The 16,811-nt window shown below is 45.8% G+C and overlaps 1 protein-coding gene across 1 annotated transcript in view; it reads right to left on the bottom strand.

Annotated features, from left to right (window-relative positions):
* Window positions 1-16,811, bottom strand: part of LOC105484134 (protein arginine methyltransferase 8) — a 99,353-nt gene that overhangs the window by 18,463 nt on the left and 64,079 nt on the right. The window contains exons 5-6 of the mRNA XM_011745466.2: window positions 7,912-8,054; window positions 7,223-7,310 (exon numbers count right to left, since the gene is read on the bottom strand). Of these exons, the coding sequence (XP_011743768.1) occupies window positions 7,223-7,310; window positions 7,912-8,054 (231 nt within the window). The remainder of the gene's footprint in view (window positions 1-7,222; window positions 7,311-7,911; window positions 8,055-16,811) is intronic.

Raw genomic sequence — 16,811 nt, forward strand, 5'->3', positions numbered from 1 at the left:
CCAAGTGGAACACAAACCCTCTCAGCCGTGCTCCTTGTCCTCTTTGGGCTACTCATAAGATACTTTGTTGGGGAGGGAGAAAGATTTAGGAGTTGGTGAGAAATTAATTCAAGTCTGATGACCCAGGATCACCCTTAATATGGTAATAATTGCTCTTTTATTTATTTATTTATTTTGAGACTAGTCTGGCTCCATCGCCCAGGCTGGAGTGCAGTGGCCCAATCTGGGCTCACTGCAACCTCCACCTCCCGGGTTCAAATGATTCTCCTGCCTCAGCCTCCCAAGTAGCTGGGATTACTGGTACCCACCACCACGCCCGGCTAATTTTTATATTTTTAGTAGAGACCAGGTTTCGCCACGTTGGCCAGGCTGGTCTTGAACTCCTGACCTCAGGTGATCTGCCCGCCTCGGCCTCCCAAAGTGCTGGGATTACAGGCATGAGTCACCGTGCCTGGCCAATAATTGCAATCATTGATTGATCATTCAGTCCAGGCTAGGTTTTTCATTTAATCTACCCGGCAACCACATGAGGCTATTGCTATGCTACAGATAAGAAAACTGTGGCTGGGAGAAGTTGGCATCTGGCTCACATATAATATCTGGCCCATGATCACACATCAGGGAAACAGAGGGGCAAGGGCTCAAGCCCAGCATATACCCTAAATCCTTCACCTGCCATGGCCCATCCGTGACAGCAACCAGGAATGCAAGATTTCTCCCCCTATAGTGCAGAGAGGATGCCCTAGCAGACTCTTTAGTTTCTGGGCACCTGAATCTCATTCATCTGTTTTCTCAACGGGTTTCAAAATACCTTGAAGTAGAAATGCTTTTCCCTAAAATCTTACAGGATTAAATTGTATTTTAAAACATTCATCAAACAAACAGGACCTTAGGGAACGTATGTTCCTGTGTGTGTTTAGGAGAGTGGGTGCGTGCGGCAGGAGGTGTGGATGGTCAGTGACAGCTTGCTCCTTTGACTCTGATTCTTTTATACGGCACACAAAGAGCTTCTTTCTTGGGAAAAGAAGGCAGAGAAAGTAATCCCAGAGGATGAGTGCTTGTGAAATTCCGGTTTGAGGAAAAGATGCCCATCGAATCCCATTAAATCACCCGAGGCTGGTGCCAAACTCCCAATTAAAACCTACTTTGTGGGGAGGAGGCTGCTTAGTTGGCAACAGGGCAGGTTTCAGAGAAGACTTCCCTCTAGAATGTGGAAATAGCTATCCACCCTCTGTGTATGTGTATAGCTATCCACACACATAGTGTGTATGTGTATCCACACACACACTGAAACACATTGCCTTCTGTGTCTTTCTCAAGAGACTTGCAGCTATGCACCTGCTCTTTCCTCCCTGGACTCTGCCTGGAGTTTGAGTTCACTGCTAGTGCTAAGCAAAAGCCTGAGAGTCAATGTGTGTAATGGTTAAATGCCTAGGCTTTGGAGTTCAAATCTGAGCTCTGCCACTTCTTTGCTGTATAATCTTAGGCACAAATGTAACCTTTCTAAGCCTTGGTTTCTAAGGATTCTTTAAAGTGGAAATGATGATAATGATGGTGATCCCATAAGATTGTTATGAGGATTAAATGTGATAATATATGTAAAGTGCATAAGACAGTGCCTGGCACACAGAAAGCACTTGATACATAATAGTGGTTATCATTATGTGGTTTGAGCTCTGGCTTTGCTGCCATGCAAGCTGTGTGGCCATGTGCAAATCAATCCTTTTTTCTGGGCTTACTTATAAAATAAGGACTTGGGTTCGGTGGTTCTGTGTTCTAGAATCACCTGGAGCAGTTTTTAAAATGCAGACTCCAGGGCCCACGCCAGACCTACTAAATCAGAATTTCCAGATTTGAGAGCCAGGGAGCTGGAGTTTTACAAATCTATACAGACAATTCCAGCCAGTTTGGAATCCTGTGAGGTACATGATCTTTAGTGTCTTCAAGTCCCAAAATGTGACCTTAATGTCTCATAGCCTTTGTGAGACCTTCTCTAAACGCTCCTGACCATACAACCTCTCCTGTACCCTCAACACCCATAGTACAGCATTTGGCACAGAATAGGCCCACAGATAATGCTTTTTGAATTGAGAGTCATTCCCAGACATTTAATGCCTGCACTGTTTTGCAATGCCTGGTGTCTTAGTTACCTTTATATGGGTTAATTTGGGTCTCATCTCCTCAGCTGGACTGCCCCACCTTCAATCATTCAGAACACAGATCACCCAAGGCATTAGATTTTTTTCCTCCTTTCTGCTAGCCATTTATTTCCCAGTAGCCCTTTTTACCAGAAGTGGAGCAGAGATGGAGTAGGATATAAATCAATCACATTAATTATTTGTTGCAATTGTATACCGTATGCCAAGTAAGTGTATGTGGGGTAAGAGCCATTGGTCATCAAGAAATATAATGATTATCTAGAAATTTAAAAAATTCTATCAGAGAGACCTGTGAAGCTTTTGTTATTGGATGAAAACAGACTCCTGAAAGGGACTATACTATGGCATAATGTGTATAATTAAAGCAACAACAAAGCCCAAATCTGCTATTACTACAGACTGGATTGACTCACACCCTCATTCTAATAGCCTGGCAGAGGCAATGCTCTCTTCTGGGCATAGATGTGATTCACCTGTTTCTGCTGGTCCTTTGACTCACAATGTCCAGCATTAATGAAAAATTAAAAGACACAGGAAAAAGGGAAACATATGACCTATTATCGTAAGAAAAAAGGCACAGAACAAATTTAGAGATGCTCAGATGTTAGAATTATCCAACAAGATTTTAAAGTATCTATACTAAGTATGTTAAAGAATCTAGTGGAAAAGGTGGACAGTGTGTGTAAATGACTGGAGACTTTCATTAATGAGATGGAAACTTTTTCAAAAAGCCAATGGAGATGCTAGAAATCAAAATAACAATGTAAGAAAAGAAGACTTTTTAAAATGAACTTATTAGCAGAATGAATATATCAGGAAATAACCAATGAAGTTGAAAACGGGGCAATAAAAATGATCCAAACTTAAACACAAAGAGAAAAAAAAGAGTGAAAAAAATAGAGGATCCAAGCTTCATGGGATAATATCAAACAATATTTCATATAATGGGAGTTCCTGAAGAAACAGAGAAGGATAAACAGGCAGAAAAAAAAATTGTAGAAATACCGGCTGAAATTTTTCTAAACTAACGAAACAATCAATCCACAGATGGAAGAATTCCATGTAACCGCAAGCAGGATAAATAAAAAGAAAAACACACCTAGACACATCAGAATCAAACTGCAGAAAATCAATAAAGAGAGAAATCTGAAAAACAGCCTGAGGAAAAAAAATTAAGTACCAGGGGAGAAATGTGATTTCTGATTGGAGAGAACTGTAGTTGCATCCTCCCTCACCACCCGAGCCCCAACCATCTGAGTTTCTCTGATGAGGCTAATGGGACTGCCTCACAATGAGGTCAGGGAAAAATAGAACAAGTGCCACCAGATGCTACTTACAGATTCTTCTCTGGGCAGAAGGGAAAGTGTTTACAATAGATTGACACATTTTAGGCTCTCAGGAACAAAGTGGAATCCTTGCATAAAATGGGCTGGAGCCAGAGGAAACTCTGGATGTCATGAGGGGAAGTGAAGCCCACAGACAGCGGCTGAGCCATCCAAGAGGGCTGCCCTTCAACCATCAAGCTGTAAGCACTGCCACCTCTGCATGAGCTCTTTCTTCCAGTCTTCTCATCAGCCAAGAAACCGGTGGCCATCTCTCTCATTCTCTACAGGGTGTAGATTCATGCACTGGGTGCAATTCATGTATTGTGCATGAAATTGAATAGAATATCCACCAAGTTGCCTTCCATTTTTGAAATTCTGTGTATCTCCTTTATAGTAGAAAATGTTCGTAAAATGATTGCTCCTCTCTAAGAGTTAAATACTACACCTTGCACATCCCTCTGCTGGTTCTCCTTCCTCCTTCCCTCCCTCCCTCCCTCCCTCCCTCCCTCCCTTCCTTCCTTCCTTCCTTCCTTCCTTCCTTCCTTCCTCCCTCCCTCCTTTCCTCCCTCCGTCCCTCCCTCCCTCCCTTCCTTCCTTCCTTCCTTCCTTCCATCCTTCCTTCCTTCCTTCCTTCCTTCCTTCCTTCCTTCCTTCCTTCCTTCCTTCATTCCTCCCTCCCTCGCTCCCTCTCTCCCTTCCTTCCTTCCTTCCTTCCTTCCTTCCTTCCTTCCTCCCTCCCTTCTTTCAACAATATTATGTATTGTGAGCCTAGTATACACCAGACATGCATCTCTCTCTCCATGTGGTCTCTATTCATTGGTGAGCAAATGGAGGGCGAGTTCTGCATTGTGCTCATTCTTACACTTCCATGTTGCTGTGTATGGTTGAGAAAGAAGAAGAAAGGAGGAGAGGGAAGGGAGGTGGGAAGGAAGGAAATAAAAGAAAAGGAAAGGAGAGGAAAGGAAAGAAAGCTCTCCCTCTAACAATTTACTTTCTGAAAGGGGCTGAATGTGTCTCACTCTCCTGCCTCATTTCAAAATGTTTCCTTCTTAGCTGGTTCTTGAGCCAATAGAAAATTGCTTACAATTGTTGCCTTAGCAACCAGCAACCTTTGTGCTTTACTTCTGATTTAGAACTCATAGTAACCAAAATCTCCATGTATTTGAAATGAATTTGTAAGTGGGTTTGCTTCCTTTACAAAAAAAAAAAAAAAACAAAAAAGATTGTTTTTAAAAATGTAAATAGAAAACAGTATTTTAAATACATTTTAAGTGTCTGTTTCTTAGTGTTCTTTTGGGGTGGGGAGAAGGTTGGTATTTTTCAGAGACTCTAGAATAGGCACAAGAAAAGATGGTGCTAACTTTCAGATTTTTTTCCTTTTCCAGACGGTATGAACACCACAATGAGAATCAAAGAAATAAATCACATGATCTCCAGTCTGGGGCCAGTGCCTTAGGAGCCCCTCCCGGCCCCAGGCTGGCTCATTGCAATGTGCAAACCCGCAGAGGTTCCCGACACAGATATCTTTGTTGTGGAAATCATGAGAAAGTTTGTTAAAGAGGTGTGCCTCAGGTTGGAGCTCAATAAATATTTAAGTGAACGTGAGAATGAAGAATGTACCTAGAACTTTTCCTCCTCAAAACACTGTTCAGTACAATTGCACAGCAAGAACTCCAAAATGCAGCTCCAGGGCAAAATATGTCCTATTTATACATGCATTTGATCAACACTCACTGTTGAGTTGTGTCTGCAATCTTCCATGAGAGTACATCTGTCCTAGATTCTGAGCCACCAGGGGCTTGGCAGTCAGGCTCACTTGCCAGAGCCCGTGGCAGAAAGGGGCTTAGACACACAGTCAGAGACTAGATCCCATCTAGTCCCATTATAGGACCAAGAACTGTCATGTCCTTTAATATACGTCATCTCACTTAATCCTCATGACAAGTCTGTGGGATTGAGAAGATTATCCCTTAACTGAGGCTCAAAGATATTAGATAATTTGCTCAAGGTTACCCAGTTAGGAAATGGCAAAGCCAAGATTTAAACTCAGGGCTGGCGGTGTGCAAAGCATTTAACCTGGGCCCCCCTACCTCTCACTGTCCTCATTTGGTATTTTGCCTCCTTCCCCCAGGAGGTCAAATAGTAGAAATCACACCAGATTGGCTGGAGGCAGACAGCAACCAGAGAGGGTTTCCAGGGCACAGAGCTTCAAACAGCCGTCCCACTTTTGTCTTCTTCTGAACCTGGCTCTGAACTTCGCACTTTGATTTTGTATTTCCAGAAAGGGATGAACCCAGACAAATACACACAACCATAGCAGGGTCCAGCTGAGTTTTCATCAGTGCCACTAACAACGATCAGATGGCAATTGTTTAAATCCACGGAGCCTCAATTTGTTGAACTGTGGATGGAGTCTTAGCCTCTTGGAGGCATTTATTCTTCTGTTCTATCTGTGAGCCCCTCCACAGTAATCTGCCAAATAGGAATGGACCGCCCTGTTGGGGCAGGAACCCCAGATGTGCCCAGTCTGATGGACAGGTTGGAGCTGCTGCCTCTTGCTTTAATTTGGAGTTTTGGGGGTTTGCCTGTTTGAGGGGCGCTTTTCTCCTTTGTTGTATTTGGTTCTGGTTGAGGAGACACAGCCATGTCCAACTTTACAAAAACATGTTTGGTTTAATCTCATTAAGGATCAGGCCTGTGTCACAGAGAAGTGTTACACTTTATGAGAAATAGGAAAACAGCCCTTTTCAGACCAGGTTTTTTGGCTTTATTGTTCTCGGAGAACCACATGCTCCTAGCTGATAAGGCATTAAGAATACACATTTAGGTATGAGCCCCTGCCTTGTGCACACATGCACATGCACACTCGCCTTTTGTCTGACTGTTCAAAGCAAAATCTCCACTCTTTCCCACCCCCTATGCTACCTATTCCTCAAAAGAACCTCACATGATATGTATTTCAATATGAAGGAGAATCAGTATTATTTTGATAAGTTGGAGTGGAATGAAGGCAGGATTCGAAACAATTGGCCTGGTAAGAGACCTGCCACTCCTGACCTCTGCAGTGGACTTCTGGGCTAACGGAATCTTCCCAGGTTTCAAGCCACTTGCCCTGCTGATCTCTGCAAAAACTCAGCTTCTGCTGCCTCAGTCCAATTTTTTTTTTTTTTTTTTTTTTTTGAGACGGAGTCTCGCTCTGTCGCCCAGGCTGGAGTGCAGTGGTGCGATCTCAGCTCACTGCAAGCTCCGCCTCCCGGGTTTACGCCATTCTCCTGCCTCAGCCTCCCGAGGAGCTGGGACTACAGGCGCCCGCCACCACACCCGGCTAGTTTTTTGTATTTTTTAGTAGAGACGGGGTTTCACCGGGTTAGCCAGGATGGTCTCGATTTCCTGACCTCGTGATCCGCCCGTCTTGGCCTCCCAAAGTGCTGGGATTATAGGCTTGAGCCACCGCGCCCGGCCCTCAGTCCAATTTTTAATTCACATTGCATTCATGCTTTCACCCCAGGACATTTCTCTCATCCTAGCCATATGGCTTATTTTCTCTCGGTAAACCTCGCACCCTTGGGACTAGATAGAAACATTTGGAGAGCAGACTCCAGAAACGGTCCCAGATAAGCTCCTCCTCAGGGACAGCAATGGTGTTCATGCCACTGCCTGCTCATCTTGGGCCCACTGGAGTGCCTCCCACCCCAACCGTGCGGTGGAAATCCACAGGAGAAGCAAGTGGGGACTTACAGTGGATTTTGAAGTCCTTGTACTGTCTGTCTTCAATCGCTACCACGTACAAAGCTGCCCGGTCTGGAAACATAAGCCCTCCAGGTTTCTGTTGATGAATTGTGGGGAAATGGGTCTCGTAATCTATTCACCTGACAAAGACATCACATTTTGAACCGCACATAGAGTCACCAGACAAGCACCCCCTTGCCAGCATCTCTCATGCAGTGGACTGCCACCTTGTCTGGGGCGAGGGCTGGGACAGCAATGCTCAATTTTTATTTTGGAGCAAGGAGTCAATGGGACAAGTGAGGTGGGGTGAAGGTAAACCCAGTGAGGAGCAGTGAGAGATGTTATGACTTTGGCCTTGAGAAATCCAGATGACTAGCACACCTGGTTCTGGCAGCCATGCAAGTCCTAAGTACTTCTTGACCAAAACGGACCTTTAACTTGGGAGAATGAATGTCTATTATTGCAAAAGAGGCCGAGGTGAGACCCACAGAAGTCCACTCTGATGGTTACACATGCTGGACCCAAGACGACCATTCTAGTCCGTGATACAGATCTGCTCTAAAGAGAGGGGCCTGGGGCAGTGACCTCCTAGCCTTAGTCTTCTCTGAAGTCCTCGTATGCCCCCTAGGCTGCAGGCCTTGGGTAGAGCAGCAGGACAGCCAGCCGACCAATGCAGGGACAGCATGCAGGACACTTACCAGCCACTTGTCCCTGGCAAAGATCACCGTGTTGAGCATGGACTCATAGAATAGACAGTAGCCCATCCACTCGCTGATGATGATGTCCACCTTCTCCACAGGCAGCTCCACCTCTTCCACTTTACCCTTAAATATGGTGATGACTGGAAAATAAGAACCCCAGGGCCATGCTTTGCAAGGACCCCACCCAGGAACCACAGGCACCTCACTTCAGGGCCAGAGCTCCAGATTTCAGCCCTATTCCAATTCTACTTTTAGGATGTGACATAGCTCACCCTTCACCAAGCTAGTTTATACCAACATAATTGAAAACTACCTGCACGTTTTCCCTGTAAAATAAATCAAGCCATTACTATGTGCCTGGCATAGCGCTAAGCCTGTTACATGCACAGTATTACATCATCCTTCCAACAGCCCTGTGAGGTAAGCACATTACAGTTGACCCTTAACAACTCGGGTTTGAACTGCACAGGTTCACTCATACACAGATTTTTTTTTTTTTTTAATTTACACCAAGTGTGCCTACCTCCCCTTCCACCTCTTCCACCTTGGTCACCTCTGTCACTCCTGAGACAGCAAGGCCAGCCCTTCCTCTCCCTCCTCCTCAGCCTATTCCATGTGAAGGCAATGAGGACAGAGACCTTCATGCTGATCCACCTCCACTCAATGAGTAGTAAATATATTTCCTCTTCCTTAGGATTTTCCTAACAATTTTCTTTTCTCTGGCTTACTTTATGATAAGAATACAGTCTATAATACATATACCAGATATATGTTAATTTTTTTTTTTTTTTTTTTTTTGAGACGGAGTTTCACTCTTGTTTCCCAGGCTGGAGTATAATGGCAAGATCTTGACTCACCGCAACCTCCGCCTCCCAGGTTCAAGCGATTCTCCTGCCTCAGCCTCCCAAGTAGCTGGGATTATAGGCATGTGCCACCATGCCCAGCTAATTTTGTATTTTTAGTAGAGATGGGGTTTCATCATGTTGGCCAGGGTGGTCTCAAACTCCTGACCTCAGGTGATCCACCTGCCTTGGCCTCCCAAAGTGCTGGGATTACAGGGATGAGCCACCACACCCAGCCAATATGTGTTAACTGACTATGTTATCAGCAAGACTGCTGGTCAACACTAGGCTGATAGTAGCTTAGTTTTGTGGGAGTCAAAAATTACGCTTGGATTTTCAACTGTGTGGGGGATTGGCACCCCTAACCCCTGTGGTGTTCAGGGTCAACTGTTACTTTTGTTTACAATTAAGGAAACTGAGGCTTAGAGAGGTTGAGTAGCAGTAGTGGAAACAGAGCCCAGATCTGATAAGACATGACTCTAAAACTCTTCTCAAGGCCCCCACCCTATGTTAGGTTACCATGACCATTCAAACCCAAAGAAAGCATAGATGCCTCCTCTATTGCTTTTGCATCTGTTCACAGCCAGGCTCAGTACCAAATGGGTGCCCTTCTAGTGTTTGTGAGGGAGACAATTGATATTTTGATGAGAGCATGGGTTCTGCAGTCAGGGAAACCTAGGTTTAAGAGCCAGACCTTCTCACCATTAGCTGTATGACTTTAGACAAGTTACTTGACCTAACTAAACTCCAATTCCCAAGTGAAGAACCAGGAAAGGCAATATCTATTAGAGAGTGATTGTATTGATTAAATGAAATAACACATGTGGAGTGCCAGGCCCACAGCTGAAGCTCAACAGAAGGTGGAGATCATCTGACATATTCCTGCTTGTTGATCCACAGATGGAGAGGGGAAGCAGATAGGGTCAGGGTCAAAGCCCCTGTCCCCGTGGCTTCTGCTTATGAATTATCTCCAAGAGCTTCAGTTTCCTCTGTGGGAGGAGACACTTTTAGTTGAGTTTTTGATCAACTGACATAAACATATACAAAATTTTGAGGTCCCTTTTTATATTTGTTGCTGTAAAGATCTGAGCAAGCTAGTTTCGAGACCATGGTGAAATTAGTGGGCCGATGTACTGGTCAGCTTGTTCTTCCTGAACTTTTCCTTTGACAGGTTACATATATTCATGCTCTGAAACTCTCATTCTGCAATATCCTCTGAAAAAAAACCTCATGCCATGCCCGAGCTTTGCTGGGAAAAATGAACAATGGCCTGTACTTAGGAGTAGAAATCAAAAGAACCACATGTGCCTAGAATCTGAGTTTCATGAAAATTAATTTGGACTGCAGGCTCCTGGATGGCAAAGGGCACACCGTTTGCTGGCTTTACTTAGTGTCTTCACAGTGAATAATGCAGGTGATGGAGTGTCCATTAGCAGCTTCTGATGACAGTTTACTCTCCACTATGTGGTATTTAATCAAGCTTTAATCAGATACAGCCTGTTCTACAAGGAGTAAGGTACTTTGTACACGTGCATTGACCCTGATCACTCTACAGTGAGGCTCAGGCTTGTGTGGCCCTCCTGATGGTTACTACTCATCAGCCCCTACCATTAAAAAGTAGGAGCAGGAAGATCTATTCTCCAAAAGGTCTGGAGGGACTGGGAGGGGTAGGTGTCGAAGTTTCTCTGGGCCTCAGAGACCCCAGAGCAGGAGCTCACCTGAGAGCAGGGCCCAGGTTGCACTAAGAAAATTCAGAGGGGGGCAAAGTAAAGGATTTTTAAACATGCAAACACTGTGCCTAATTTACTTCCTATTTTGAAAGAGAACTGACAAATATATGCATGACTCACCTGCCGAATCATTTGCACGCAAAGCCTGGCTTGTCTTAGTTTTGTAAACTTAAAAATTGTCTTTAATGGCCTCCCTTATTTTTTTTTTCTTTGTACATTTCTTGAAGGTTCCTCCCTAATGTCTGCCTGTGTCTGTGTGGCTATGGGTCAGGTCCTCCTCCTGCATTTATATCATGACCTCCCTGCAGCCCCGGAAGATGTTTTCTCCTGCTTCTGGGGCCTCATGACCTCCACCCTGAGTGTTTAGAACAAGGCTCCACCCTTGACAGGTTTTTAGGACAGGACTCCATTAGGAGCTGCAGGAAACAGACAGGCAGTAATCCATTATCTAGTCTAACAACAGGTACGTGTGAAATATTCCTCGGGTGTCCCCCAAAGACAGTTACTGCTGCTCCTGTTCTCTGTGTTAGCCCTCTTATCCATTAGTTGCTGTATCCTCATCAATATGGATTACAAGAGATTATTGATAGATGGACAGATGATATACATAGATGATATAGAAGACAGATGGATGATAGATAGATACAGTGGTCACAGAATAGCAAAAATCACAATCTCTGCTTGCAAAAAGGAAGAATCAGTTAACCCTATAAAATGCTCAACAGTCTGGACTTCTGTTCTCTTAGCATCACCCTTCTACATCTATTCAAGTGCAAACATTTCTCAGTGTCGACATGGCCCCACAGTTGCCTTGGTGAGGAGATGAGCCCTTTGTCAAAGGAAAAGGAGACATCTCCCTTCAATCCAGTGCTGGACTGGCTTTCAGACTCCAATTACTCCCTTTCGCCGGTGCTTTTGTGCTCAACCTGCACAACTTTATCCTGGAATCCTAAAAGACAGCAACTTATGCTCTTGTTCCAGCTGACAGCTAATCTCGATCAACTATCTCCTCTCTTTTATTTTCCTCGTTAGGAAAATAAAAAAGAAGGGAGGTTGAATCTGAAATTCTTTGCAGTGTCAGAAAGCTGTGGTTCTTCAAATATGTACTGAACACTTGCTCTGTGTCAGGCATTCTGCAAGATTCAGTGGTGGAGACAGCTGGCATCAATAAAAAGATGGTGCCCGCGAGTTCCAGTGTGACTGTCATTTTCAACACTTCCTGGGTCCTTTTATTTTTATTTTTAAGAGGTCACATTGTTTCTGTGCAGCCAAATACAACTGTCCAGCTGAATCACCATGGATATTCTTCCTGTAATCTGTAGTCACCACCAGCAACCACTTAAACTTCCAGATGCAATTTCCAAATCTACAAAATGCTACCTCTCATGTTGGGGCTTATGCCAGCTCACTAGGGGCTATTGGCCAACATAGGGCATTAGGCTGGCTCAAGGAACTGTGTGGGCACACACAGCAGCAGTCCTCCCTTCTCCTCCATGCAAAGGATGTTCAAGGGAGTCTAAGCTATTGATATTAAGATTCTGAGCAGCCATAGGCTGCAGAGCTCCATGCCCAATCTGGACCCCACGTCACTCAAACTGCCTCAGCTCAAGGTTGCATTGCTGTCACTGTCCGGATCCATGTTTTTATTCCATAAAGATGATGGAAAGTTCGTTCAACGAACTGTGACAGGACCCTGGCTGGTAAATTTTAGAATGATTAATCATAACTAAATGCACAACGGGGAGCAATCGACTCTAAATTGGGAAAATTTCCCCTGGAGCTTCAAGTTTGTAAATTAGACATCCAGGATTTTAAAAAATGGTTTTGAGTGGATTTTTTTTTTTCTTTGTGGTGTGAGTGGTTCTTACAGAAATCTAGTTATTCTCATTAATGGTCATTTTTGTTTTTAAACAAATCAGGCCAGCTCAACCTCATTTGAGCCTCCAGCGCGTCCATCAGGGTCAGCTGGTGCCCGTAGGATCTGCAGTGAGTGATCATTTTTAGGGTCCTCACAGATCCTGTCCCACAGAAGGGGAGGAAAGAGGGTCATATGCGTGGGAACAGGGAACACATTATGAGCCTGTGAAGCCCCCTGAACCCTCCGCCAGCCCCACTGCAGCAAAGCCCCTTGCTCACCCTCCCCACTCCCTTGGTCCTAGCTCACACACCTATTTTGGTGACACCCACGCTGGCTGCCTTGCACCTGCGGAGGGCCCGGCTCACCTCCAGCGTATGCACTCCTTCTCTTCGTTGTCTATTTTAGCTTCCTATTTCCAGGATATAGTGGAGCACTTGACTCCTCACAAACAGTCAAAGTCATTACTGAATGAACGGATGGATGAATGAGCAATTAAAAAAAAAAAAGGGCATCGGGTTAAGAGACAAAAGATATTCAAACTAGTCCTAATTGTGACAGTAAAAAATTACTAGCATTTGAATAGCAGCTTGCAGAGTGATTTTCCGTGTGTTACTTCAGTAATCCTCCTAGGAACTTGTGTGTTTGGTTTCGTTATTCTTTGAGCCTAAGGAGAGAACTGGAGTTTAGAGAAGTCAGGTTGAACCTAGGCCTGTTGCGCACGTTTGTGCCTCCCCGTGGTTCCTTTCCTCACCCGGCGAATGGGTGACCATCTGACCTCCCTACCGCCTGGGATTCTTATGGACACGGAGCAACTCCTTGGGATGTTGAGAGAAAAGAAGTCAGAGAAGGCAAAGGACTGACCTACCCTTCTCCTGCAGCTGGTCAGGTTCGTTGGCAGGCTGAGGGGAGATCCAGCCATGGAGAGCAGCCACGGTGGGGCCAGATCCCATCAATCTCCCTTGATGTCAGCCCCTGCCTTGCCCCACTGCCCTCTCCTTCTCCGGGACCCAGGTGCATGGATAAGCCTCTCTCATGAGGTCAGAACCTGCCCATTCTGGAGCCCATGGTGATGGGAAAAAGGATGTCTGTATCTCTACCCTCAATGTCTGGTGGGATTGGGACTATGTCCCACAGCAAAGTGACCCTGTTGCCAGAGTGGCGTAAGGGAGCCTTGGGTGTCATGGAGCCTCAATGTGGTCGCTTCCACAATATAGTACTCCTCTCCTTGCCCAAATCCCCCATTCACCCACGAACATGGGACTCGAGGATCTGCCTTGTGCCCACTGTGTCATCTGCCTGGCTTCATGTTCTAGCCTGCTCTGGCTCCCTCGAGGTCTCAGGGCTCAGTGTGCTTGGCTGGAGCTCTAAAGCCATGCTAGCTTTGCCAGAGCCATTCCCTAGCCAGAGACCCTGCCTGGTTTCTCTCCTCTCTTAGGCAGTGGCTGGAGTACTCAGTTAATCAGAACAATACCAGGACTCCTCCCACCCCAAATCATCGCCCACCACTTAGAACAACACCTGTGGTCCAGCCTGGCAGATACCCGACACCGTGGCCACAGGCAGATGATCATGTGGGCTTGGCCGAAGGGAAGCAGGGGTTATCAAGAATGCACTGGTACTAGGTGAAGTGGGTGACGTCCACGGGAATGTAAAGGGCAACCAAAGCTTCCCCAGGGCTCAGGTATCACTCTCTCCCTGCAGGAGAAGCTTCCATGGGACAGAAAGTATCTCCCACCTGAGGGAATGTGTACAGGTGGGTAAAACACTCTTCCTACTGCTCTCAGCATGGCCCTGTCTTCACCTTTAGGTCTCCAGAAGGGAAAACAAAACAGCTCTGGTTTGTAGCACCTGCCCATGTCCGTGGTGTAAATACTTCCACTACAGCCGATTTTAAGCTAACGCCACCAATGATGCCATTCAAGGCAGAGTTGAGAAGAGATGAGTGCATGCACTCGGCTCTTGGCAGGCAGCACGTGACAGTAGCATGCCCCTGCGACCACCCAACTGGAAAAACCACATCCCCATTTTCTCAATTACTCCATGCTGTTTTTTTCTAAGCACTTTCACAATTTGTGATTATGTCGTGATTTTGTTTGTTGGCTTGCCTTCACGTCTGTCTTCTCCCTGAGACTGTAAGCTTTATGAGAGCAAAGATTTTGTCTGTGCTAGTCACATCACAAACACAGGACCCAGTACGTGGCTCAATAATACTCAAAGGGATGAATACATGAAACTCACTTTGAAGATTAGTAATGGGTTGTTTCTTGAGCAGTTAGGGAAGGAAGTAGCAGTTGCCAGCCGTCACTAGTACAGGCTCATTAAAAATAATTATGTATGATTGGTCTCATTTCTTTTTTTGACATGGTTATTAGTCAAGTTAATAAACGGAATAATCGTAACAACCACTAACATTTATCTGTTACTTAGTGCCTACCGGATGCTGTTGTGCTTTATACAGTGGTGTGCTGGTGATACTTAACAACTGGCTCTCCAGGAGGCAGAAGCCTGGTTTGTCGCCTTTGCTGACTTCTGTGGTATAAATACTTCCACCATGGCCAATGACTGCATCCATTCTGCAGATTTACTGAAACTTTCACAATCAGCTCTCAGGATCCCATCAGGGGCTGGCTCCAGAGTGCCACAGTTTTACAAACAGCAACTAGGCAATCCCTACAGTGGCCCTGGGAGGTATGAACCACTATTCCCATCTCAGAGATGAGGAAACTAAGGCACATAAACTAAGTCATCCAAGAGCACAGTCTACTTCCGGCAGAGCTGGGTGTGAGTCAGAAGGTTTGACTCCAGAGCCCGTGCTTGCAGGATGTCACGTGGGACTTCACCAAGGACGTTGACAAGGCCCCACCACCATGGCATCCTAAGAGAGAAGATGACAAAGTACTGTGTGGATTCATGAGTTGGCCGCATGACTCTATTCCAAAGAGCTGGTTAAGAGCCTAGTGTAGAGCAGCCTACAGGAGCTTCCACCCTCACCACAGGACACCCATCACAAAGCCAACAGCAATGACTCCCGGGAGAGTGATCATCTGTAGGGCGTCTTAGTCATTTGTGATAGAAGACCAACTCTAACAACATGGTGTTGAATACGAATAAAAACATGTGACTCTCAGTGTGGATTGATTCAAAACATCCACCAACCAGATATAGGTTAGGAGGTATCACTTGGCAGTAGTATGTGGATAGACAACAGATTGTAGTTGATCTCCAGCTAGGAACAGTGTGACATGGTGTTTTCCACAACTGCTGGCAGGCAGAAACTGGAGCTGCATTGCCACAAGTGCAGCATCTGGGCCCCTCCCATGGACTGGCTGTGTTTATTTCTTAGCACAACCCTCTGCTGGTGAAAGAGATGCTAAAACATGGCCAGAGGAGAATGCTCCAACCACAGCCCTCCTGAGCAAGAGGGGAAGGAACTGGGGATGTGTAGCAGTTGTGGAAATCCCACCAGGAGAATCATCCCAGGACTGGGTGGCTGCAAAGCACAGAGGATTACTGTCAGAGCACCGAACTTACTGTCACCTATATAAGGCTGGGAGTGTGTGGCCAAGAATCATCCAGGTGTAGGGCATTACACCTGAAATGACCTGTAGCTGACATTTGAGCACCTACTGTATATGAGGCCCTATATCAGGCACTTGACCTCCACAATCCCTAAGCCCCTCATAACCCTACAAGCTGTGCACTGATCTATCTCCTCTAAAGGGGCAAAAAGAGGCTCAGAAAGGGGAAGTGATTTGATAAAGTCCTCTCTACCATTAAGTTGCGGAGGCCCAGCTGTCCCTTGCCACTGCCTCGTGTCAGGCTACCTTAAAGTCTCTTCTAGCTAGGACACTGATGCTTTAGGTCATGCAAAAGTAGGAGAAGGACAAGGAAAAGGGCACGCTTTTTTCCTTGAATTTTCTAGGAAGTAAACGGGTTATACATTTTTTGTTTCTAGAGTTATACCGATGCAATCAACCTCTGAGCTCCTATGTCAACCTTCGCAATGGATCTACCTTTTTCGGCATCTCGGCAGCCCACTGGTTTCCTCATCAGATGGAGAGGAAATAATAGTCGTTAGTGCTGAAGTCAAAGAGGAGTCACTGAAGCGTGCGTGTGGGCCACACGTGTGGAAGAAGCCATGTGAAGGCTGCGTGCCTGCTGCAGGTGGCTTCCTGTGGGTGTGTGTCTACATGTGAATAACTTCATCACGGGAGCCGTACGGAGGTGGAGAGGGAGAGAGGCTGATTGCTTCTGGGAAGCAGGTATTCTATGCCCCGTGTTGTTATTTATGTCTCTACACCTACGCTCCTGAGACCCACATGGCTGGCTGTTGCAGCATTTCAAAAGCATTTCCATGGAAGCATCCGTGCAGCCAAGCTGTCCTCCTCTGAGTACACACCCGCTGCTGCGAGCGGGTGCAGCAGCCAGGGCTCTGGGTGGCCTCGCTGGCTCCACCCACCTGTTGCA

Source organism: Macaca nemestrina, chromosome 10 (genome assembly GCF_043159975.1).
Source record: "Macaca nemestrina isolate mMacNem1 chromosome 10, mMacNem.hap1, whole genome shotgun sequence".
NCBI lineage: Eukaryota > Metazoa > Chordata > Mammalia > Primates > Cercopithecidae > Macaca > Macaca nemestrina.